General features: G+C 42.1%; 1 protein-coding gene across 1 annotated transcript in view; it reads left to right on the top strand.

Moving 5' to 3' along the window:
- The window catches only part of TRPA1 (transient receptor potential cation channel subfamily A member 1), a 336,909-nt gene that overhangs the window by 69,429 nt on the left and 240,626 nt on the right, over window positions 1-26,854 (top strand). The window contains exon 4 of the mRNA XM_053715123.1: window positions 15,596-15,703. Coding sequence (XP_053571098.1) covers window positions 15,596-15,703 — 108 coding nt within the window. The remainder of the gene's footprint in view (window positions 1-15,595; window positions 15,704-26,854) is intronic.

Below are 26,854 nucleotides of genomic sequence, written 5' to 3'. Positions count from 1 at the left end.
ATTGAATTGATATATCTAATAATACTGCATTGAGTATCAGATTCAGAAGGAAATAATAAGAAAAATCCCTAAATTGGCTTACATCTGGGCCTCCATTACATATGCAGCGTTGCTCGCAAAATCCTTCCCCGACAGATTTTACGTGATTTTAGTATTACATATACGGCGTAGCATACAAGTTACGTGCGTATATTTCACCCTTCGGACGTATTTATTTTAGCCATAGACTAACATAGAACAGCCGCGCAATTTGGTATCCAATATACAGCGTAAGGACTTATGCGCGCAGAATTCAGAAAATCTACTCCATTCTCATCTTGCCACATATTGCAGGCGCAGCAACCCTTGCACTGACTAGAAAAGCAACGTAACTCCCTGGAAGCCTTAACAAACACATACATTTAAGCAGCATCTCAAGGTTAAAGGGACAGTATACTATGATATTGTTTTTTTAAGGTTTATTTGTGTATTTGAAATAGTTTGAAGCCACAACATAATCAAATGGATTGAGCTTGTAGGTACTTTATCACATTGTGGACATATACTTGCTTATTTACTTTAAATTTCTTCTCAAAACAATCAACAATACTTGGATGAGAGAACAATGGGAAATCATAATTGTATTACCTTCATCTTTTTAAAACCCACTGGAGTGTAATTTATTCTAATGCTAACTAACACAGCTTGGTATTGATGCCAAAATATATAAATGGACAGTCAAGTCCAAAGAAAACCTTCTTCTTTTAAATAGGGCATGTTATTTCAAACTACTTTCAGATTTAATTCTAACACTTGCTTTGTTCTCTTGGTATTCTTAGTTGAAAGCAAAACCTAGGATGGCTCATATGATAATTTCTAAGACCTTCTTGAAGGCTGCCTCTTTGCAATTGTGTCAAACCAATCACAGACAACACACAACCTCTCACCTGCAGACTTAAAACACCTGATAATGCCCACCCTATCAGTTACATCACTACTATATATACCAATGTGTCAATTTATATTGGATGTGAGATACATTGATTTACATCTTAGAAGTGAATATTACTATATGTACCCTTCATAAACAACTATTGTGGATGTGAGTTATAGTACAAGAATATGTCATCAACAGGATAATATTACCTTTTTTTTTTGCCATTTCCACACAGGTCTTATTATATGTTTTAACAATATTAGTGTACTAAAACACACCTCACATGGATGTGGATGACAATTATATGGTAAATAACAGAGGACAAGATTTATGGTGAACTATAAGAATATTTATTTCTTTTTTGGCTTCTTAGATGAGGGAGCTGAGGTGACTGTAGTGGATTGCCTTGTTCTCCTGGTTTGAGAGGATTCTGATGTTTCTGCTGGTGTGCTGGCCACAGATGATAGGCTGGAGGCAGTGTCCTGCTGGTGTGTAAAGTGCTCAACCAACACACCCAATAGTTGATTTTGTTCTCGTCATCTATTGTCCATCTGCATATCAGACAGAATTCACATAATCTGTGACTGGTTTTGAACACTTCCACTTAATGATGCTGCCATGTCCCTCTGCAACTCTATGCTAAGTCTGTGTAACCTCTCTTGGCTCCTGAAGAACCTCTCTTGGCTCCTGAAGAACCTCTCTTGGCTCCTGCGGAACCTCTCTTGGCCTCTTTGTCTGCTCTCTGAGCTTGTTATGAGCCTCCTCTGGATTGCAATGTATTCCTCACCCAGGGGAGAATACAATGCATCCACAGGCTCTTGAGCAGCAGGGCTTCTAGTTGCTTGAGGTGCAGGTTCAGCTGCATCTGCTGTTTCTGGTGGAGCAGGTTCAGCTGCATCTGCTGTTTCTGGTGGAGCAGGTTCAGCTGCATCTGCTGTTTATGGTGGGGCAGGTTCAGCTGCATCTGCTGTTTCTGGTGAGGCAGGTTCAGCTGCATCTGCTGGTGCTTGAGTACTTTCAGCTATATCTTCATCTGCAGATGGTGGAGCTCACCCAAGTGATGAGGATGGTGGAGCTCGCCCAAGTGATGAGGATGGTGGAGCTCTCAGGGTTGATTGATAGTCCCACTGATGACCAGTGTGTGACCACTCAGCCTGTCCAGTTGGCACTTCTTGTGACATAGTCTGTGGGTAAAAGCCATGACTGCCCTGCGATTGTGTTGTGGGGGTGGAGGGGGGTAAATACATGGACCCTTTATGGCTGTCTTGGCTCCCCCTTAAAGCCAAAAGAAGAATATTCCTCTGGCCAGGAATATTGCCAGGGGTCATATGGCAATGGTGGTGGCATCACTCCCGGGTCCTCAACTGAAGCCATCCAACCCTGCTCATGCCTGGGAGCATACTGTTCATGTGGTTGCCTGAAGACTGGTGGTGGTGGTGGCGGCGGTGGTGGCATGCCTGTTTGTATCCTCATGACAGGAGGTTCTGTGGAGGAGTCAAATGATGAGAGGGATTAGTACAGTCAGATATTTGTCCATGTGGGCATACAATGTACATTGATACATGCTAGGGTCTATACTGATTCTCATGTCAAACTCTATAACATGCATGTGCACATTGTGATTTGTGCTATGATGGATTTTAATATGCGCAGTATACAGGTATGTGTTTCATACAATAGTTAAGTGTACATGTCAATTATGGAAAAAATGTGTTCTTTAAGTGACACTATGGTCACAGAATTTACTTTAGCCTGATTTAGGCACAGAACCTGCTTTCTTGAGCTAAAAGTATTGTGATGGCTATAGTTTCCATTTACTGAAAACTCTACATGTGGCTTTTGGCCTGTGTTACTCAGACATGTTAGTATTGCACTATTAAACCTCATATCATGAATTAAATTGTGTTAAGTAGCATTAATGTCAAATATAATTGTAGATGTTTTTGTTAGTAGGCCAAATACCATGCTCCTCATTGTGTACATGAATGTGTGATATTAAAGGATGTTATATCTCAAATACATATAATACTGGTGTGTGGGATGTTACTCACCAGCATGATGTGCTGTTGTTGCAGCCCCTGAGTCACGAGCCCCTGGAAGTCCACGGACTGCTGTGATACTCAGGGTCCTGCGTATCATCTTCTGCCAGGTGTTATACTCTATGTCCAGGGATGGACCACCACCTGTTCCCCTATGGTGCATAGCTTCCTGCCCCATCTTTTCTTTGACCCGTCTCTTGCAGTCATTCCACCGCTTTTTCAAGCCCTCAACAGTCCTCCTCTGCAGGGCCACACTGTTGTTGCATCCTCTACCTCCAACCATGCCGTTTTTCGCCTTTTGGCACTGCCTTTGCCCTTCTCCTGCCTGAAGAGGGCACTGTAATTGTCCATGATGACCTGGACTAGGGCAACATTTTCATCAAATGAGAAGTTAGGACATCTCAGCCTCTCATCCTCCATGGACACCTGGCTTGCTCCCTGTGATGTCCCTGGTGTGGGTTCTTCCCTATCCTCTCCCTCCTCCCCCATTATGTCCCCATGTGCACCCTCTGTCCATCTCCTAGATGTGCCTGGTCTCTGGGTCTCTCTCCCCTCCCATCATCCCTTCTAGCTCTCCCTCTCCCCACTCCACTTACTCCCTGACGGGGACCCCACTGCTCCTCCTGTCCTCTCCAATACTCCTCTCCCTGCCACTCCTCTCCCCTCCGCCCTACCTCTCCCTGCCATCCTCACACTAAATCACACTACACACACTCACACTCACTCCCAGTTCAACCACAACCAAACACTCAGCCTATCACACTGTAAAATTCAAATAAAATGTGTAGGTTTTAGAAAAAAAAAGTGGGGTGTATTTGGAAGTGTGAGCCGCCTCATAGATGCCGGGTCACGTAAGAATTTCAACATCAACTCTGATTATTCCCAAAGAGTCCGGTCTAACCTTAAGTGCGGTGTATACCAAGGTTGATTGTACCGGAGCTCCTGCTTGGTTTTATGCGCATCACTCCAGGCTCACTATGGCTATCTGTACCATTTGAATTGACGCTTTGTATCTTTGGTATTTTTTGCACATTGTTACAATGCAGGTCTCCATGTTTAGACCTATGAATGTATGACAGCTCATATATTATTGTTACGTTAGGTGCTAAGTAATATAATGTATCCTAAATGTATAATTTCATAGCTAGGGACAATGCATGATAGTGTTTGTGTGAAAACTTTTTATGGAAAGTGTAACAAAGAGACCCTTTGTTGCAGTTTTATTGATTAATAAATATATATGGTGTTCAAATTTAAAAGAGTGCTGAATTCCCTTTCTTTATAAATAAGGAATACATTATCTTCCTTATATTCTCCTCAATATTGGTTTAATATATATATATAGACTGAAAAGAGATGCACTCCTAACATCCAATATGGTCAATACCCTGGGTGCAGCAAACAAATAGGTAAACAGGAATAACAAGCGCACTCCAAGGGAAATTTTCAACTCCAATGTCACTTTATTTAGCAGGGCCGGCCTTTGGGCAAGGAGGCCCCACACAGGCTTAAAAATTATTATTTTTTTGTAATTTTTTTATTTATTTTTTATTACATTTTTTTTCAAATGTAATTTTTTTTAAATTTTGCGCGCCCCGCGGTGGTGCAAATTTTAGCCAAGGAGTGAGACGAGAGGGGAGGAGGCTGGAGCTGTGTGCACTGTGCAGGTAAGATTTTGAGGCAGCAGACAGTCACACAGGTAGCCAGCAGAGTGGAGTGGGAGTCGCAGGCAGGCATTGGCGCAGCGCAGCCAGAGCCCGAGTCCAAGACGACAAGAGTGGTGAGTCACTCACTGTCACTGTGTCTGTCAACAGTGGCTGGGACTCGCTCCTCTGCTTAGTGGTGTTGTGCTAATGCTTAGACTTTGTTGAAGTTTGTTCAGTTCAAGTTGCTTGCCTTTTATTGCAGGGGGGGGCTGGCTGGGGGCATCATTTTATTGCAGGGGGGGCTGACTGGGGGTATCATTTTATTGCAGGGGGGGCTGGCTGGGGGCATCATTTTATTACGGGGGGGCTGGCTGGGGGCATCGTTTTATTGCAGGGGGGGCTGGCTGGGGGCATCATTTTATTGCAGGGGGCTGGCTGGGGGCATCATTTATGTCTGGAGTCATAATTGTATTCATTTTATTGCAGGGGGGACTGAGGAAATCATTTTATTGCTGTGAGCATCATTTTATTGCAGGGGGTTGGCCTGGGAGCTTCATTTTATTGCTATGGGTCCATTTATTGCAGGGGGGCTCATGGCATTATTTTATTGCTGGGGGCATAATTTTATTGCTGGGGGTATCATTTTATTGCAGGGTTGCTGGGAGCATCATTTTATTGCAGGGGTGTTGCTGGAGGCATCATTTTATTGCAGGGGTGCTGCTGGGGGCATCACTTTTGGCTGGAGGCATAAATTTATTGCAGGGGTGCTGCTGGGGGCATCACTTTTGGCTGGAGGCATAATTTTATTGCAGGAGTCCTGGGGGCATCATTTTATTGCAAGGGGCTAGCTGGGTGCATCACTTATGGCTGGGGGCATCATTTTACTGCAGGGGGGGCTGCCTGGGGGCATCATTTTATTGCAGGGGGGCTGGCTGGGGGCATACTTTTATTGCAGGGGGGCTGGCTGGGCTGGGGGCATCATTTTATTGCAGGGGGGCTGGCTGGGGCATCATTTTATTGCGGGGGGGCTGCTGGGGGCATCAATTTTATTGCAGCGGTTGTGGGGGCATCATTTTATTGCAGGGGTGCTGCTGTGGGCATCATTTTATTGCAGGGGGGCTGCTGGGGGCATAATTTTATTGCAGGAGAGCTGGGAGCATGATTTTATTGCAGTAGAGCTGGGAGCATGATTTTATTGCAGGGTGGCTGGGGCATCATTTTATTGCAGGGGGGCTGGTAGCATCATTTTATTGCGGGGGGCTGGGGGCATCATTTTATTTCAAGGGGGCTGGGGGCATCATTTTATTGCAGGGGGCATCGTTTATTACAGAGGGGGGCTGGGAGCATAATTTGATTGCAGGGGTGTTGGGTGGGAATCATTTATTGCTGGGGGCATAATTTATTACAGAGGGGGACTGGGAGCATAATTTGATTGCAGGGGTGCTCGGGGGGAATAATTTATTGCTGGGGCATAATTTATTACAGAGGGGGGCTGGGAGCATAATGTTATTGCAGGGGTGCTGGGGGCATCACTTATGGCTGGGGGCATCATTTTATTGCAGGGGAGGCTGGGGGCATTAATTTATTGCTGGGGCATCATTTTATTGCAGGGGGCTGGCCTGGGGGCTTAATTTTATTGCCACGGGCATAATTTATTGCAGGGGGGCTGGGGGCATCATTTTATTGCTGGGGGTATCATTTTATTGCAGGGGGCTGCTGGGAGCATCATTTTATTGCAGGGGGTTGCTGGGGGCATCATTTTATTGCAGGGGGCATCATTTATTACAGAGGGGGGCTGGGAGCATAATTTGATTGCAGGGGGGCTGGCAACATCATTTTATTGCAGGGGGGCTGGGAGCATCATTTTATTGCAGGGGGGCTGGGAGCATCATTTTATTGCAGGGGGGCTTGGAGCATCATTTTATTGCAGGGGGGATAGGGGCATCATTTTATTGCAGGGGGCGGGGGGCTGGGGGCATCATTTTATTGCAGGGGGCATCATTTATTACAGAGGGGGGCTGGGAGCATAATGTTATCGCAGAGGTGCTGGGGGCATCAGTTTATTGCTGGGAGCATCATTTTATTGCAGGGGGCTGCTGGGGGCATCATTTTATTGCAGGTAGCTGCTGCGGGCATCATTTATGGCTGGAGGCATAATTTTATTGCAGGAGGGCTGGGGGCATACTATTATTGCAGGAAGGCTGGGGGCATCATTTTATTGCAGGGGGGGCTGAGGAAATAATTGTATTGCTGGGTGCATCATTTTATTGCAGGGGGGCTGGCCTGGGGGCTTCATTTTATTGCTATGGGCATCATGTTATTGCAGGGAGGCTCAGGGCATCATTTTATTGCAGGGGGTTGCTGGGGGCATCATTTTATTGCAGGGGGCATCATTTATTACAGAGGGGGGCTGGGAGCATAATTTGATTGCAGGGGGGCTGGCAACATCATTTTATTGCAGGGGGGCTGGGAGCATCATTTTATTGCAGGGGGGCTGGGAGCATCATTTTATTGCAGGGGGCTGGGAGCATCATTTTATTGCAGGGGGGCTGGGAGCATTATTTTATTGCAGGGGGGATAGGGGCATCATTTTATTGCAGGGGGCGGGGGGGCTGGGGGCATCATTTTATTGCAGGGGCATCATTTATTACAGAGGGGGGCTGGGAGCATAATTTGATTGCAGGGGTGCTAGGGGGAGTAATTTGTTGCTGGGGCATAATTTATTACAGAGGGGGACTGGGAGCATAATGTTATTGCAGGGGTGCTGGGGGCATCAGTTTATTGCTGGCAGCATCATTTTATTGCAGGGGGCTGCTGGGGGCATCATTTTATTGCAGGTGGCTGCTGCGGGCATCATTTATGGCTGGAGGCATAATTTTATTGCAGGAGGGCTGGGGGCATCATTTTATTGCAGGGGGGCTGAGGAAATAATTGTATTGCTGGGTGCATCATTTTATTGCAGGGGGGCTGGCCTGGGGGCTTCATTTTATTGCTATGGGCATCATGTTATTGCAGGGGGGCTCTGGGCATCATTTTATTGCAGGGGGCATCATTTTATTGCTGGGGTATCATTTTATTGCTGGGGTGCTGGGGTATCATTTTATTGCAGGGGGCTGGGAGCATCATTTTATTGCAGGGGGGCTGGGAGCATCATTTTATTGCAGGGGGCTGGGAGCATCATTTATGGCTAAGGTATAATTTATTACAGAGTGGGGCTGGGGGCATCATTTTATTACAGGGGTGCTGGGAGCATCATTTTATTGCAGGGGGTCTGGGAGCATCATTTATTGCTGAGGCATAATTTATTACAGAGTGGGCTGGGAGCATCATTTTATTGCAGGGGGCTGGGAGCATCATTTTATTGCAGGGGGGCTGGGAGCATCATTTTTTGCAGGGGGGCTGGGAGCATCATTTATTGCTGAGGCATAATTTATTACAGAGGGGGGCTGGGAGCATCATTTTATTGCAGGGGTGCTGAGGGGGGAATCATTTATTGCTGGGAGCATCATTTTATTGCAGGGGGGCTGGGAGCACCATTTTATTGCTGGGGCATAAATTATTACAGAGGGGGGCTGGGGGCATAATTTTATTGCAGGGGTGCTGGGGGGAATAATTTATTGCTGGGAGCACCATTTTTTTTTTTTTTTTTTTAAATTTTTTATTGAGGTTTTGAAATAAGTGATACAAGCAAGTTATTACACAAAACATAAAACCAAGCACAAAATTGACAGTTAGGTAAGCACCATAAAATATTGTCTATTAACACACAGATTGCTTGGAGATAGAAATAGAATTTAAACATTGAACCTCAGTTTTTCTGAAATAGAGTGATCTCCTGAAATACAATAATGCATGATATAGAATTAAATTGTGTTCCCCAAAGAACTAACGAGGCCTCTCTTGGACCTCCTGGAGTGTAATGTAGACAAGCTGGGGGACTTTAAGGAGAAGAAAAAGTAACAAGTAGGCCACTCTTGGGCCTAAGGATTGAAATATTATGATAACTTCATGAAAAACAAATGTAAGATACTGATAGGAATGGAAAGTACAATAAAAAATAACACCAAAGGGAGCACCTCTAACCCAACATATGAAATAGCAACATACCAGTCATGTGATATCTCCTTGCATATTCAGAAAAAATAATACAAACATTAAGGTCAATTATTATGTTATTTCCCAATGATATAGAAGGACACATAGTGCCAGCAGTCAGACACTGACCTGGTAAGGTAGTAAACTTGCCTTTTAGCATGGGGGCAAAGTACATATGGTAGGAATTATTCCTAACAAGGGCAAAGATTATGTGGCCCAGGGGTGACATGTAAGCAGAAGTCTCATAAAGAGAAGTGCTGAATTAGTCATAATTCTCATATATAGGGTGATGCTCCTGTCTTTAGACTAAGATGGTCCTCTTTATATTCTGGGCAGATGTGAATGAAAATTAATTATTACCCTATAGCGGCTGATAGGCGGGAATTAGGCAGTGACCCTCAATACGCCATCTTAACATGGGCTCCCGGAGGCTCGCATCCCAGCCGCAGGCCCCAGGTTCCCAGGTTGGTCACTAAAAATTAATTCTGACCCCTAAGGGGCAAATGTGACCATATCTGCCAATGACACAATTAACCTGAGGGAGTTGGGGGGCATAAGTGGGAAATATAGGTATATAGTAAATACTAATCCAATTCTAAAAAGGGATAACTCCTTTCTATAAGACATGCATAAAGTGTATACATTGCAGCATTGAAAACCTACCTTAAAAGTCATTAACCTACCGCTATACACATTAATTAAAATATAAGAAGAGATGTAGGTCAATGTCGGTGACCAGGGTTACAGACAGAGAGGGTCTATTAGTTCTTATTAGTAAGTATGGGGCACACATAGAATATAACTGTAATTTCCCTGTGATCAATTTTAGTAAACAAACCATGTATGCCAACTCTTTCACTCTCTCCCCAATGCCCAGCAATCCTGGGCAGCAACAGAATGAGGCACATTAACTAGTATAAATCTCAGAGCTATTTAGTTAAACAGGCAGTCATGTCTCTGATAATTGCTATGTGAAGTGTTAGAGATAGACCAGAAGGGGGACAATTCAAGTATGCTGCAATAGTTTGTTAAAACAAGCAGGTAGGAAAATTAGCATGGTAGTAGTCATAGCAAATTGCGTCACTAATAAGAGCCTATAACGATAAGTGTCTATGAAAAACTTTACAGGCAAATCAAAGAGCAGCTGATAAAATAATAACATTTGTATACTAAAGTCACTGGGAGTATATTATGGACCAAAATTATGGTATAACACCTGTTGTCGATATCTTTACTTGCCTCATATATGATTGCAAAAATGAAAGAACAAAAGTTGCTAATCAAAAACTCCAAGTATTATGCACTTTACTAACATGCTGGCCAAAATCAGTGTCCAGAGCGAATTAAGTCCCCAGGGTAAGCGGGGCTCAGTGTAGTAGCGGCTTATACTCTAGCCCACCCCTGATTTTTCTAGTGACTGTCTCAATAGCCGGAGCGCAGGGCTGCATGAAAGCGGAGGTATCTCTCTCGGTTCTTCACCTACTTGCTGCTTGTTCATCTGAACTGTCGATAACGCTTCTCCATGATCCCTTTGGGGTATCAGAGGCTCCGTTGTGTGCATTGCCTGTCGCAGGCTGCCCGCCCTCTTCCACCCGGTGTCATATCTTAGCAAGGTTAAGGTGCAGCCCTCCAGATTGCCAAGCACCTCGGTTCCTCTCAAGCTGCCGGGGCAGTCCTCAGCCAGCATATGGGGGTCCTTCAAACTGCTGAGCTCAGTGGATGAGTCGTCACCTTCATGTACAAGGAGGCAGACCTGTGGAAGTGGCCCCTCCGGAACGTGAGTGGTTTGAGCCAGAATCCCAGCTCCAGTCTCTAGCGTCTCCAGGCTAGATCTGCCTGAACCGGAGTCCCCATTCGAGTGAGTTTCTCCCTTAGGTGAAGGTTGCAGGGGTTCACTAGCCACTTTTATAGTAGAAGGGTGAATCGGGTGTAATAGAGACTTGTGCTGCTCCTCCTGTAAAGGCTGTTTCTTTCCTTTGGCACATAACGCTTTTAGGGAACTAAATTCTTCATTGAGTACTGCACGGAGCTTATTATGATGTTCTTCCAGCAGGGCTCTGACTTCCCTTAGTAGTAGCTTAGAGTTCAGCGCCATTTTGGATAAGATAGTGTGTGAATACACTGAAATATATATGGTATGTCTCTTGTTATAATTGAAGCAGAATTTCTGTTGTTGGGAGATGTGTTACCAGCTATTCTCCTTAGTTGTAGAATTTGACAGTGTCTGTGCACTGTGTACCCGGCTTACTAGATACCGGGGGGGGGGGGGTTGGAAGCCTTTTACAGAAGTAGATACCTTAGGCCCCAACCCTCCGGATCGGTTCCCAAAGGTGGTAAGTCCAAGAATATAATATCATCCGAATCAGCTTGAGCTGTAGGTTCTAAATATCTAGGTGTGAGAGTTGGATGGTCTTCTTAGTCACTGATAAAAGGTAGATTATCTGTGATCCCCTTGGAGCAACCGATATTGCAACCATTCAAGGTGCTGCCCAGAGACATGCCCCGGGAGCACCATTTTATTGCAGGGGGCTGGGAGCACCATTTTATTGCAGGGGGGCTGGGAGCACCATTTTATTGCTGGGGCATAATTTATTACAGAGGGGGGCTGGGAGCATAATTTTATTGCAGGGGTGCTGGGGGATCAGTTTATTGCTGGGAGCATCATTTTATTTATTGCAGGGGGCTGGGAGCATCATTTATTGCTAAGGTATAATTTATTACAGAGTGGGGCTGGGAGCATCATTTTATTGCAGGGGTGCTGGGAGCATCATTTTATTGCAGGGGGGCTGGGAGCATCATTTATTGCTGAGGCATAATTTATTACAGAGTGCGATGGGAGCATCATTTTATTGCAGGGGGCTGGGAGCATCATTTTTTGCTGAGGCATAATTTATTACAGAGGGGGGCTGGGAGCATCATTTTATTGCAGGGGTGCTGAAAGGGGAATTATTTATTGCTGGGAGCATCATTTTATTGCAGGGGGGTCGGGGGCACCATTTTATTGCAGGGGGGCTGGGAGCACCATTTTATTGCTGGGGCATAATTTATTACAGAGGGGGGCTGGGAGCATAATTTTATTGCAGGGGTGCTGGGAGGAATAATTTATTGCTGGGGGCATAAATTTATTGCAGGGGGCTGGGAGCATCATTTTATTGCTGGGGCATATTTTATTACAGAGGGGGGCTGGGAGCATCATTTTATTGCAGGTGTGCTGGGGGCATCAGTTTATTGCTGGGAGCATCATTTTATTGCAGGGTGCTGGGGACATCATTTTATAACTGGGGGGCTAGGAGCATCATTTTATTGCTGGGGCATAATTTATTACAGAGGGGAGCTGGGAGCATCATTTTATTGCAGGTGTGCTGGGGGCATGACAGTTTATTGCTAGGAGCATCATTTTATTGCAGGGTGCTGGGGACATCATTTTATTGCTGGGAGCATCATTTTATTGCAGGGTGCTGGGGGCATGACAGTTTATTGGTAGGAGCATCATTTTATTGCAGGGTGCTGGGGACATCATTTTATTGCTGGGAGCATCATTTTATTGCAGGGTGCTGGGGGCATCATTTTATTGCTGGGAGCATTATTTTATTGCAGGGTGCTGGGGGCATCATTTTATTGCTGGGAGCATCATTTTATTGCAGGGGGGCATCATTTTATTGCAGTGGGGCTGGGATATCATTTATGATTTGACCGCTGATTCCTATTGGTGTGGTGCATGTTACGTGAGGTGTCACTAATAAAAGCTCAATAACAAAGCTTGGCATACCATCATGTGTCACAATACCTCAATATATGGATTTAAAATTGTATAAAGTAAATAAAATACACAACTGTAATTTGCAACTAACCAGCTTGCCTTAGTTACAGTAAGTACCTGTCTGCAACTAAGCTTAAGCAATTTACACAATTTCAGTTGCTTCCCAATTCTATACATTTTTGCTATGGGTTTTCATGGTATTAACATCTGTAAGATTATGTGGATATTGGACATCAATTGTCTAATGTCTACATCAAAGAATGTAACTGCAAAGTTAAACTTTACTTTCATTGTAACTTGGTGTAACTAAGGTACTTTTTGTTTAAATGTAATGCAAGATTTGTTTTTAGTTGCATGTAAAATGCAAAATGTACACTACCTAACTGCTTTCTATAGTGGTTGGGGCTATGAATAGCTGCCATACCTTGATATTCTAAATAAAGCATTAACATCTTAAAAACAAAAAAAAATGTTTACAAGTATTTCTATTACCCTTTAGTGTGTGTGGTTGGTTGGTGTGTGTGGTTTGTGGGTGTGTGTGTGTGGTTGCCCCATTTCTTTAAGTATTTATTGTTCTGGGTAGAGGCCACTGTCATTCTGCCTATGGACATGCACTTGCTAGGGCCGGCCCTGGCATCTCTGTAATGTTCCTGTTATCATAAGAAAACACAAAATAAGGCCCAGTTCAACTCAACTGTCCCTAATTGTCAGCATAATTCTTTATTATATACATAAACAGTTGTTCCAATAAATGGTTTATTGCAGTATATACAATGCTATAGTGCTCCACATTAGTGGATTTGTTTTGTTTTGTTTTTTTAAAATGTTGTGCATTACCTTTAAATTATTTTTCTCCCATTTTTTAAAATTAATTTTAAAAACTGGGGGCGGGGTTGGAGGCGGAGACTGGGCAGGATTGGAGGCGGAGACTGGGTGGGGTTGGAGGTGGAGACTGGGTGTGGTTGGAGGTGGAGACAAAGGGGGCCCCATTTTGTCATCCTGCCTTGGGCCCCGCAATGGCTAGGGCCGGCCCTGTTATTTAGTGAACGTTTTCGGACCTTATGAAGTCCGTCCTGAGACCAAAAAGTGTACAACCAGATAACTTACCCTCCACCTGTATATACACATACACAAATTTAGCCAATAATAATTTACCTATATTTAAATACAAATATACCCAGTTCCATGCTCAATTGTATAACCCATTGGAATCTGAGTATTTTATTGGATTAAACCTTCTTCTTATTTACAATAATTCATGAATTGAAAGGTTCTGCAGTCTATGTGATCTGCTAGACTAAAATGTTACAATTTTTTTTATTTAAAGGGACACTGAACCCAAATGTTTTCTTTCGTGATTCATAGAGCATGCAATTTTAAGCAACTTTCTAATTTACTCCTATTATCAAATTTTCTTCATTCTCTTGGTATCTTTATTTGAAAAGCAAGAATGTAGGTTTAGATGCCGACCCATTTTTGGTGAACAACCTGGGTTGCTCTTGCTGATTGGTGGATTAATTTAACCGACCAATAAACAAGTGCTGTTCAGGGTCTGAACCAAAAAATAGCTTAGATGCCTTCTTTTTCAAATAAAGATAGCAAGAGAACGAAGAAAACTTTATAATAGGAGTAAATTAGAAAGTTGCTTAAAATTGCATGCTCTATCTGAATCATGAAAGAAAAAAACTAGGTTCAGTGTCCCTTTAAATTGACTGCTGAAATGTATTTGACTATTTTATAGAAGGTAAACAGATTTTGATGACAGAATGTTATTATCAAGTCTACATTGTATTATTTTGCGAAAGGCAAACTAAATGATGTATTTATATTGCATGGAAATACCACAGCATATGTAAATTCAAGGAAATAAATACATGCTTCATTCTCTTAGTATCCTCAGTTGTTAGCACTCTGTGGCAGCAGTGTATAACATTAATACAAACATTGTTACAGAAACTGCTGTCATACAGTACTAGGAATACAACCTTGTAGCTGCATATATACAACACACCTTGTTTAGTAGTAACAGTTCATTTGGTTGCAAGGAAGGCTTTCACACTCAGTATAAAATTAAGTGCTTTATAGTAAAAACAACTGTGTGTTCCTTTTTTCCTGCTAAGTACACCAAAAGATCCAATAGGGTTCCAAGTCTTTAGACAACTCTGTGTCGCTGCTTAGTATAAATGATCTGGCATCTTGTGCACTGACCTGCGTATATAATCAATCCAATGCAAGATATGCAATGCAGTTAACAACAGTGTTGCAATATGTATTCAGGTATAACATCTTGTATCACTAGTACAATCCAGCACACTGAAGATACGAGGTTGAATAGTACACAGTCTAAAAACAGCTTTCTACTCACAGTACCGGCCCCACTCTGCGGGATAGCGGTCTCTTATATTCCGTTCCACCAACACCGGTCTGGGAGGAAATTGTAGCTTTGCAGAGGTGGTTGTAATCTTCAAGCAAGTCCCCACTCGCCGACAAATAGAACAGAGCAGCAATAGTGGAAGAAAAACGATCCAAACGTGCTTTAAATTCAAAACATCAAAGAATGCTTTATTTCAGGTAAAACAACAGGACAAACACCACTCCTCACGCCACAGCTGAGATCTGACGCATTTCCTGATGATTACGGCAGGAAACGCATTGGATCTCAGCTGTGGCGTGAGGAGTGGTGTTTGTCCTGTTGTTTTACCTGAAATAAAGCATTCTTTGATGTTTTGAATTTAAAACACCTTTGGATCATTTTTCTTCCACTATTGCTGCTCTGTCATACAGTACTACACACACTCCTCAGCTCCAATTAGAGCCTACTAAGGTTTATTCTTCAACAAAGGACACCAGAGAACAAAGCAAATGTGATAATATAAGTTTTGGGAGGAATTTCACACTTTATTTGAATCATATAAGTTTAACTTTACTGTAAATATAGTGAATACATAAATATAGTTAAACAACCACAAGATGTATCTGTGAAAAATATTAAGTATCCCTTCAATAATTAAAATGTTATATAATATACTATTGCATCTATATTTCTAAGGCATGGGCTCATTTCAATATATTTTTATTATAGCTACTTAATATTATTTACATGTGCATGGTCAATAACGGAATTGTATTTATTGTCTAGGAACTGATTAACCATAGTGCAACGAATATTGATCTTCAAGGTGATCTTGGAAATTCACCAGTAATGCAAGCTTGTTACAAGGATAATCCTGAAGCACTCAAGCTACTGGTAACTAAATAACTGCAATTCCATTTTCAAAACAGTTGAATGCTATGTTATGTTCTGGAGATTATATATAAAATAATAGAACCTTGAAGATTGAGTTTGTATACCTTTAACCATTTAAGAGTTAAAATGGTATTTTACATTTCAAAAACAACAAAACTGTATCGTGCACATTAATGTGTCTTGATTAATAGAAGCAAAAAATAGATGGCCAAAGTGAAAAGTAAACAGCTAATTTATTCAATATTGATGATGATATCCTATTATATTTGAATGCAGCTTTTTTATGTAATTAGTTATTTCACTTCATAACATATATACAATCATTTTTTACATTTTCACAATTTTTATTATTATTGTCTTTAGATCTCACTTCTTGCTTTTGTTTAAAAGAAATGTACTTAGTGAAGCCATGAAGCAAACCTGTAACCTGCAAATGCTGCAAATCAATTGACTTAGGCAATTTGCAGACCTAAAACCTAGGTTATAGATTTTTATTTTCGGCCTCTCTATAGGGAGTGTGGGACAAAGTGCAACTTTTACACAAAAGCGAAAGGTGTTTAACGTCCCTTTAAAGTCAGCTCCAAGACTGGTGACTGGTTACTTTTCACATATGCCTCTCCTTACTGGCTCACTGACTGTGTTCAGCTCTGGACTAGTAGTGCAGTTGTGTGTTTAACCCCTTTGTATCGTGACAATATGTGAGTATGAGTTACAGATTTTTTTTCTTCTTAGAAAAAACATAGTGGATGACAGTAATTTCATATGTATTATACATCAATATAAAATGCATTTCCTTTCTGGAAATTCTGTGGGTTTATTTCTGCCCTGCTCCAGAGTTCTAGTTATTACACGTTAAAGGGACACTGAACCCAATTTTTTTCTTTCATGATTCAGATAGAGCATGAAATTTTAAGCAACTTTCTAATTTACTCCTATTATCAAATTTTCTTCATTCTCTTGATATCTTTATTTGAAATGCAGGAATGTAAGTTTAGATGCCGGCCCATTTTTGGTGAATCATGCTGATTGGTGGATAAATTCATCCACCAATAAAAAAGTGCTGTCCAGAGTTCTGAACCCCAAAAAAGCTTAGATGCATTCTTTTTCAAATAAAGATAGCAAAAGAACAAAGAAAAATTCATAATAGGAGTAAATTAGAAAGTTGCATAAAATTGCATGCTCTATCTGAATCACGAAAGAAAAAATTTGGGTTCAGTGTCCCTTTAAGATATTTACCCATTCAATGCATGGGAAGGAAGATCTTGTTTCAGTTAGCAGAAAATCATTTTAAGGGAATATAAATGATCCCTCCCAGAAACATTGTAACTAATCTAATAAAGACAGATAACAAAAAATTAGTAATGTAAAAATCTCTGTATTACATTGTATTGTAGCAGAAGTATTGCAAATAGTAATGGAAATAGAACGTGTGACCCTAATTTTAAATGCACTGAAAACTGTAATTATATTTTTTTTAGTTAATAAAACCATCTTTTTATCATCTTTGGTCCCCAAAATTTATTTTCCATATTGCCTTTTTTGTCTTTGTTTATAGTCTATTATCATACAAACTGTGTTCAAAATGATTGCATTTGCATAAATACATTTTATTAAATTGCGATTGGTGAACTAAAACCACTGCTATTAAAGGGACACTAAACCCCATTTTTTTTCTTTCATGATTCAGATAGAGCAAGTAATTTCTAATGTACTCCTATTATCAATTTTTATTTGTTCTCTTGCTATGTTTATTTAACCCATTGACTACCGGGACTTTCAGACAAAAACTTGCCTAAAATACCAGATAATTTTTAGCATTTTTGCTATCACACCATTTAAACAGAAATTAAGCCTTGTTTTGTTTTTTTATTTACCTGTCAAAACTCTCTATATATTTTTGAAGTAGACAACCCAAGGTTTTGATCTAGGCCCATTTTGGTATATTTCATGCCACCATTTCTCCAACATTGGTGTGTCCGGTCCACGGCGTCATCCTTACTTGTGGGAATATTCTCTTCCCCAACAGGAAATGGCAAAGAGCACAGCAAAACCTGCCCAATTAGCCCCTCCTCAGGCTCCGCCCCCCAGTCATTCTCTTTGCCGCTCTGAAAAAGTAGCATCTCCACGGAGATGGTGAAGAGTATGTGGTGTTTAGTTGTAGTTTTTTATTCTTCTATCAAGAGTTTGTTATTTTAAAATAGTGCCGGTTTGTACTATTTACTCTAAAACAGAAAAGGATGAAGAGTTCTGTTTAAAAGAGGAGTATGATTTTAGCAGCAGTAACTAAAATCAATTGCTGTTCCAACGCAGGACTGTTGAGCCCAGAGAACTTCAGTTGGGGGGAACAGTTTGCAGACTTTTCTGCTCAAGGTATGACTAGTCAATTTTCTAACAAGACTGTGTAATGCTAGAAGACTGTCATTTTCCCTCTTTGGGATCGGTAAGCCATTTTCTTAGACGCATAACAGAATGAAGGCTTATTATGGGCTATATACTGGTTGACACTCTTGTGGGCTAAATCGATTGCTTTATTTAATATTTTTATGAGGTTTGAAGTGATTTTCAAAACTTTAGAATTGAAGAACGTTTTTTAAGCGCCAGGCAGTCGTTTAGACACCTTCCCAGTCAGGAAGGGCCTTTCACTATAGTAGGCAGAGCCTCATTTTCGTGCCATAATTGCGCAGTTTCTTTTGGATGCAGTGCATGCAGCTTCATGTGAGAGGGTCTGGTGGCCATTGAAAACGTTCCTGGAAGGCTTATTTTGGTGTCGTATAACCCCCAAGGACAGGTGAAGCCGCAGCAAACGCTGTGGCTGGGACTGTAGTGGGTTTAAAGTTGCTAATTGATAAAACAGCTCCGGTTTCCTCATTTAAGGGGTTACAAACTTGAAAAAAATTGGGGTGCAATATTTTAACTGCATTAAGACACTAGGGTGAAAATTTGGTAAAGATCGGATATTTCCTTCATAGTTTTTCACACATTCAGAAATAAAGTGTGCTCTGTTTAACATTTAAAGAGACAGTAACGGTTTTGTTTAAAAACGGTTTTATTGCATTATTAGCCTGTGTAAGCCTGTCTAACATGTCTGTACCTTCAGATAGAACATGTTCTGTATGTATGGAGGCCAAGGTGGTCCCCTCTTCAAATGTATGTGATAATTGTGCCATGGCGTCCAGACAAAGTAAGGACAGTACTGTCACATTTAATAAGATTGCCCAAGATGATTCCTCAAATGAAGGTAGTGGGGATAGTTCTTCATCCTCTCCTTCTGTGTCAATACCAGTTATGCCCGCGCAGGCGACCCCTAGTACATCTAGCGCGCCAATGCTTGTTACTATGCAACAATTAACTGCTGTAATGGATAATTCCATAGCTAATATTTTATCCAAAATGCCAGCATTTCAAAGAAAGCGTGATTGCTCAGTTTTAAATACAGTAGAGCAAGAGTGCGCTGACGATAATTTATCTGTCATACCCTCACACCAGTCAGAAGTGGCAGTGAGGGAGGGTTTGTCGGAGGGAGAACTTTCTGATTCAGGAAGAATTTCTCAACAGGCAGAACCTGATGTTGTGACGTTTAAATTTAAGTTAGAGCATCTCCGCGCATTACTTAAGGAGGTACTAACTACGCTGGATGATTGTGACTCTTTGGTCATTCCAGAAAAATTGTGCAAGATGGACAAATTCCTAGAGGTCCCGGTGCACCCTGATGCCTTTCCGATACCTAAAAGGGTGGCGGACATAGTGACTAAGGAGTGGGAGAAACCAGGCATACCTTTTGTCCCACCTCCTATATTTAAGAAAATGTTCCCCATGGTCGACCCAAGGAAGGACACATGGCAAACAGTCCCTAAGGTTGAGGGGGCAGTTTCTACGCTAGCCAAACGCACGACTATTCCCATTGAGGACAATTGTGCTTTCAAAGATCCTATGGATAAAACATTGGAGGGTTTGCTTAAAAAGATGAACTAGAAAAGTCGCTCAATAAGGAGACTCCATATGAGGAAGTCATGGACAGAATTCACGCACTTAAGTTAGCTAATTCCTTTATTTTAGATGCGGCTTTGCAATTAGCGAGATTAGCGGCGAAAAATTCAGGGTTTGCAATTGTGGCGCACAGAGCGCTCTAGCTAAAGTCTTGGTCGGCGGATGTATCTTCCAAGACAAAATTGCTTAATATCCCTTTCAAATGTAAGACCCTTTTTGGGCCAGAATTGAAAGAAATTATTTCAGACATCACTGGGGGGAAGGGCCATGCCCTCCCACAGGATAGGCCTTTCAAGGCTAAGAATAAGTCCAATTTTCGTTCCTTTTGAAATTTCAGGAATGGACCGTCTTCTAACTCTGCAGCCTCTAGACAAGAGGGTAACGCTTCCCAGGCTAAGCCAGCTTGGAAACCAATGCAAGGCTGGAACAAGGGTAAACAGGCCAAGAAGCCTGCTGCTGCTACCAAGACAGCATGAAGGGGTAGCCCCCGATCCGGGACCGGATCTAGTAGGGGGCAGACTCTCTCTCTTTGCTCAGGCTTGGGCAAGAGATGTTCCGGATCCCTGGGCACTAGAAATAGTCTCTCAGGGTTATCTTCTAGAATTCAAGGAACTTCCTCCAAGGGGAAGGTTCCACATGTCTCGCTTATCTTCAGACCAAATAAAGAGACAGGCATTCTTACATTGTGTAGAAGACCTGTTAAAGATGGGAGTGATACACTCAGTTCCAACAGTGGAACAAGGTCAGGGGTTTTACTCAAACCTGTTTGTAGTTCCCAAAAAAGAGGGAACTTTCAGACCAATTCTGGATTTAAAAATTCTAAACAAATTTCTCAGAGTTCCATCGTTCAAAATGGAAACCATTCAAACAATTTTACCTACAATCCAGGAGGGTCAATATATGACTACCGTGGATTTAAAGGATGCGTACCTACATATTCCTATCCACAAAGATCATCATCAGTTCCTAAGGTTCGCCTTTCTGGACAAACATTACCAGTTCGTGGCTCTTCCGTTCGGTTTAGCCACTGCTCCCAGAATTTTCACAAAGGTGCTAGGGTCCCTTCTTGCGGTTCTAAGACCGAGGGGCATTGCAGTGGCACCTTATCTAGATGACATTCTAATTCAAGCGTCGTCTCTTTCCAAGGAAAAGGTTCATACAGACATTTTTCTAGCCTTTCTCAGATCTCACGGGTGGAAGGTGAACGTAGAAAAGAGTTCCCTGTCTCCGTCAACAAGAGTTCCCTTTTTGGGAACAATAATAGATTCTTTAGAAATGAAGATCTTCCTGACAGAAGTCAGAAAGTCAAAGCTTCTAAACGCTTGTCAAGTTCTTCACTCTATTCTGCAGCCTTCCATAGCTCAGTGCATGGAAGTAGTAGGATTGATGGTTGCAGCAATGGACATAGTTCCTTTTGCTTGAATTCATCTAAGACCATTACAACTGTGCATGCTCAATCAGTGGAATGGGGACTATGCAGACTTGTCTCCCCAGATTCAAGTAGACCAGGTAACCAGAGACTCACTCCGTTGGTGGTTGACTCAGGATCACCTGTCTCAGGGAATGAGTTTCCGCAGACCAGAGTGGGTCATTGTCACGACCGACGCCAGTCTATTAGGCTGGGGCGCGGTCTGGGATTCCCTGAAAGCTCAGGGTCTATGGTCTCGGGAAGAGTCTCTTCTCCCGATAAACATCCTGGAACTGAGAGCGATATTCAATGCGCTCCGGGCTTGGCCTTAACTAGCGAAGGCCGTATTCATAAGATTCCAGTCAGACAACATGACGACTGTAGCTTACATCAACCATCAGGGAGTAACAAAGAGTTCCTTGGCGATGAGAGAGGTATCCAAAATCATCAAATGGGCGGAGGATCACTCCTGCCATCTATCTGCAATTCACATCCCAGGAGTAGACAACTGGGAGGCGGATTATTTGATTCGTCAGACTTTCCATTCAGGGGAGTGGGAACTCCACCGGAGGTCTTTGCCCAGTTAACTCAATTATGGGGCATTCCAGACATGGATCTGATGGCGTCTCGTCAGAACTTCAAGGTTCCTTGCTACGGGTTCAGATCCAGGGATCCCAAGGCTACTGTAGTGGATGCATTAGTGGCGCCTTGGTCGTTCAACCTAGCTTATGTGTTTCCACCGTTTCCTCTCCTTCCCAGGCTCGTAGCCAGGATCAAACAGGAGAAGGCCTCGGTGATTCTGATAGCTCCTGCGTGGCCACGCAAGACTTGGTATGCAGACCTGGTGAATATGTCATCGGCTCCACCATGGAAGCTACCTTTGAGACAGGATCTTCTAGTACAAGGTCCATTCGAACATCCAAATCTAGTTTCTCTGCAGCTGACTGCTTGGAAATTGAACGCTTGATTTTATCCAAGCGTGGGTTTTCAAATTCAGTGATAGATACTCTGGTCCAAGCCAGAAAACCTGTGACTAGAAAGATTTACCACAAAATATGGAAAAAATATATCTGTTGGTGTGAATCCAAGGGATTCTCCTGGAGTAAGATTAAAATTCCTAAGATTCTCTCCTTTCTCCAAGAGGGTTTGGATAAAGGGTTGTCAGCGAGTTCTCTAAAAGGACAGATTTCTGCTTTATCTGTTTTGTTACACAAACGACTGGCAGCTGTGCAAGATGTACAAGCTTTTGTACAGGCTTTGGTCAGAATCAAGCCTGTTTACAGACCCATGACTCCTCCTTGGAGTCTAAATTTAGTTCTTTCAGTTCTTCAAGGGGTTCCGTTTGAACCTTTACATTCCATAGATATCAAGTTACTATCTTGGAAAGTTCTGTTTTTGGTTGCTATTTCTTCTGCTAGAAGAGTTTCTGAATTATCTGCTTTGCAGTGTGATCCTCCCTATCTGGTGTTCCATTCAGATAAGGTCGTTTTGCGTACCAAGCCTGGTTTTCTTCCAAAAGTTGTTTCCAACAAGAATATTAACCAGGAAATAGTTGTTCCTTCTCTGTGTCCGAAACCAGTTTCTAAGAAGGAATGTTTGTTACACAATTTAGATGTAGTTCGTGCTTTAAAGTTCTATTTAGAAGCAACAAAGGATTTTAGACAAACCTCATCTTTGTTTGTCGTTTACTCTGGTAAGAGGAGAGGACAAAAACCTACTGCTACCTCTCTTTCTTTCTGGCTGAAAAGCATTATCCGATTGGCTTATGAGACTGCCGGACGGCAGCCTCCTGAACGAATCACAGCTCACTCCACTAGGGCTGTGGCTTCCACGTGGGCCTTCAAGAACGAGGCTTCTGTTGATCAGATATGTAAGGCAGCGACTTGGTCTTCTCTGCACACTTTTGCCAAATTTTAAAGATTTGATACTTATGCTTCTTCGGAGGCTATTTTTGGGAGAAAGGTTTTGCAAGCCGTGGTGCCTTCTGTTTAGGTAACCTGATTTGCTCCCTCCCTTCATCCGTGTCCTAAAGCTTTGGTATTGGTTCCCACAAGTAAGGATGACGCCGTGGACCGGACACACCAATGTTGGAGAAAACAGAATTTATGCTTACCTGATAAATTTCTTTCTCCAACGGTGTGTCCGGTCCACGGCCCGCCCTGGTTTTTTAATCAGGTTTGCTAAATTTCTTTCTCTATACACTACAGTCACCACGGCACCCTATAGTTTCTCCTTTTTTTCTCCTAATCGTCGGTCGAATGACTGGGGGGCGGAGCCTGAGGAGGGGCTATATGGGCAGTTTTTGCTGTGCTCTTTGCCATTTCCTGTTGGGGAAGAGAATATTCCCACAAGTAAGGATGACGCCGTGGACCGGACACACCGTTGGAGAAAGAAATTTATCAGGTAAGCATAAATTCTGTTTTTTCACTGCCAAATGTAATCAAATAAAAAAATGATTTTACTTTTTTCACAAACTTTGGGTTTCTCACAGAAATTATTTACATACTGCTTGTGGAATCATGGCACAAATGTTTGTAAAAGTCTCTCTGGGATCCCATTTGTTCAGAAATAGTAGACATATATGGCTTTGCCATTGCTTTTTGGTAATTAGAAGGCCGCTAATTGCAGCTGCGCACCACACTTCTATTATTCCCGGCAGTGAAGGGGTTAATCAGGTAGCTTTAAATGTTCATTTTAGCTTTATTGTAGAGATTAGCATACTGCCTGACACTTCTCACCCCCTTATCCCTCCCAAATAGCTCTCTTTCCTCCCCCACCCCCCACTGGTAACCCCCATCTTAGGTACTGGCAGACAGTATTCCAGTATGAAAATATAAGGCTTTTTTTTTTTAAAATAAAATATTTTAATTTTTGCAGTGTAGGATCCCCCCTTACCCCCCAACCACCCCGATCCCACCCAAACAGCTCTCTAAACATTCCCCCTCTATTATCACCCACTATCTTAGGTACTGGCAGCTGTCTGCCAGTACCTATAAACTACTTTTTTAAAAATAAAAAAATAAATATTATTTTTTACATATTTTCTGTAGCTTAGTGTCCCCCCCACCCATGATCTTTAGTTAGGGCCCCCCACACCCCAGATCCCCTTTTCTGTAGTGTAGCTGCCCCATCTCTCCCTGTCCCTTTGTTTTTTTATTTTCCATAGCATAGGGCCCTCCCACCTCCCCTGCTGGGCTGCCCACCTGCCTCCCGCCCACACCTCCCACCGGCACCAGCAGAAGATTGTTACAGATGGTAACACACACAGTGTCACCATTTGTAATGATCAGGCATCTGCCCTCATATGGAGCCAGAGCACTGATCACGCTCCGGCTTCATATGCGGCAAATGCCTGGAGCTTCAGGAGCTCCTGCTCTTGGCTCTAGCTTAACAGCTGAGAGTGCTGGAGCTTCCTGAAACAGAGACATATATACTGTATATGTCTTGCAGTACGATGGGCAAAGTACTGCATGTCATGAGATGCAGGACACAGCATAGAAGGTACAACTCTATTTTATTTCAGAGCATAGAAGTATACAGCTTGTACAACACATTTAACTTGGTAACTGCAACATAGACAATAACGGCTATAAGCCACGCCCCCATCCGGTGACGTCACCTCCCACTCTCATCACATCTTCCCCTTTTTCAAAGGACAAAGCATAATTTTTTTTTTTTTAAAATAACAAGGTATACAAGAAGCATACAAAAATAGTTTTGTTCAGTGTATAACAAATAACAAGTTAAAGACAATATATATGAATAACAAGAAATACAATCCTGACATGAACATCGGGGTAGACTACCCTAGTCTATAGTGACCATGGGATTATTTTGCCCATTCTTCCAGTAACTGCTCTAACTAGTGCTAATCCCGATATCGGACTGGAAGTTTCACCACTCTTCCACTTGACATCATTTTACATGAACTGTCCTCTGATACAGAAGAAGGTGAGAGTCTGCTGGAAGCAAAGAATTAGCCCTACTGTGATCTTGCTGGGGGGAAGCTACCCTCTTAAAACAGGGGATCCCACCGGCGGGGGCTCTGAGGCCTCCAGTCCCAAACTCTCAGGTACTGGCTGAAAATGTCTTCTATTTTGACGTGTGACTGTCCCTCCATCAGTAAGGACTACTTAAGACCTTGGTTCTGGAGAGAGTCCAATTACCGTAGCAGGCGTCTTCTATTTCTTCTCATCGTCCAGTTTAACTCTGACACTTTGCCCCACATTTAGCTCCTGCAAGGGCCTCACAGACGGCTAGCTTTAGAGTTTTGTCGGTAACGACCCGCGTAGCTAACGCTGGCTTTTTTCTGGCCGCACCTTTAAAATAACTCTGGTATTGAGAGTCCACAGAATGGCTGCGTTAGGCTCCAAAAAAGGAGCGTAGAGCATATTTAACGCCACTGCAACTCTCGATACCAGAGTTGCTTACGGAAGCGGCCAGCTTCAAAAACGTGCTCATGCACGATTCCCCCATAGGAAACAATGGGGCTGTTTGAGCTGAAAAAAAAACTAACACCTGCAAAAAAGACGCGTTCAGCTCCTAACGCAGCCCCATTGTTTGCTATGGGGAAACACTTCCTACGTCTGCACCTAACACTCTAACATGTACCCCGAGTCCAAACACCCCTAACCTTACACTTATTAACCCCTATTCTGCCGCCCCCGCTATCGCTAACCCCTGTATATTATTTTTAACCCCTAATCTGCCGCTCCGTAAACCGCAGCTACTTACATTATCCCTATGTAACCCTAATCTGCTGCCCCTAACACCGCCGACCCCTATATTATATTTATTAACCCCTAATCTGCCCCCCACAACGTCGCCTCCACCTGCCTACACTTATTAACCCCTAATCTGCCGAGCGGACCGCACCGCTATTATTATAAAGTTATTAACCCCTAATCCGCCTCACTAACCCTATAATAAATAGTATTAACCCCTAATCTGCCCTCCCTAACATCGCTGACACCTAACTTCAAACATTAATCCCTAATCTGCCGACTGGAGCTCACCGCTATTCTAATAAATGTATTAACCCCTAAAGCTAAGTCTAACCCTAACACTAACACCCCCCTAAATTAAATATAATTTACATCTAACGAAATTAATTAACTCTTATTAAATAAATTATTCCTATTTAAAGCTAAATACTTACCTGTAAAATAAATCCTAATATAGCTACAATATAAATTATATTTATATTATAGCTATTTTAGGATTTATATTTATTTTACAGGTAACTTTGTATTTATTTTAACCAGGTACAATAGCTAAAATAGTTAAAATAATTACAAAATTACCTGTAAAATAAATCCTAACCTAACTTACAAAAAAAAACTAACACTACACTATCAATAAATTAATTAAATAAAATACCTACAATTACCTACAATTAAACCTAACACTACACTATCAATACATTAATTAAATACAATATCTACAAATAAATACAATGAAATAAACTAACTAAAGTACAAAAAATAAAAAAGAACTAAGTTACAAAAAATAAAAAAATATTTACAAACATCAGAAAAATATTACAACAATTTTAAACTAATTACACCTACTCTAAGCCCCCTAATAAAATAACAAAGACCCCCAAAATAAAAAAAATGCCCTATCCTATTCTAAATTACTAAAGTTCAAAGCTCTTTTACCTTACCAGCCCTGAACAGGGCCCTTTGCGGGGCATGCCCCAAAGAATTCAGCTCTTTTGCCTGTAAAAAAACACATACAATACCCCCCCCAACATT

This window comes from Bombina bombina, chromosome 5, assembly GCF_027579735.1.
Source record: "Bombina bombina isolate aBomBom1 chromosome 5, aBomBom1.pri, whole genome shotgun sequence".
Taxonomy (NCBI): domain Eukaryota; kingdom Metazoa; phylum Chordata; class Amphibia; order Anura; family Bombinatoridae; genus Bombina; species Bombina bombina.
This window is presented reverse-complemented; position numbering and strand designations above follow the sequence as displayed.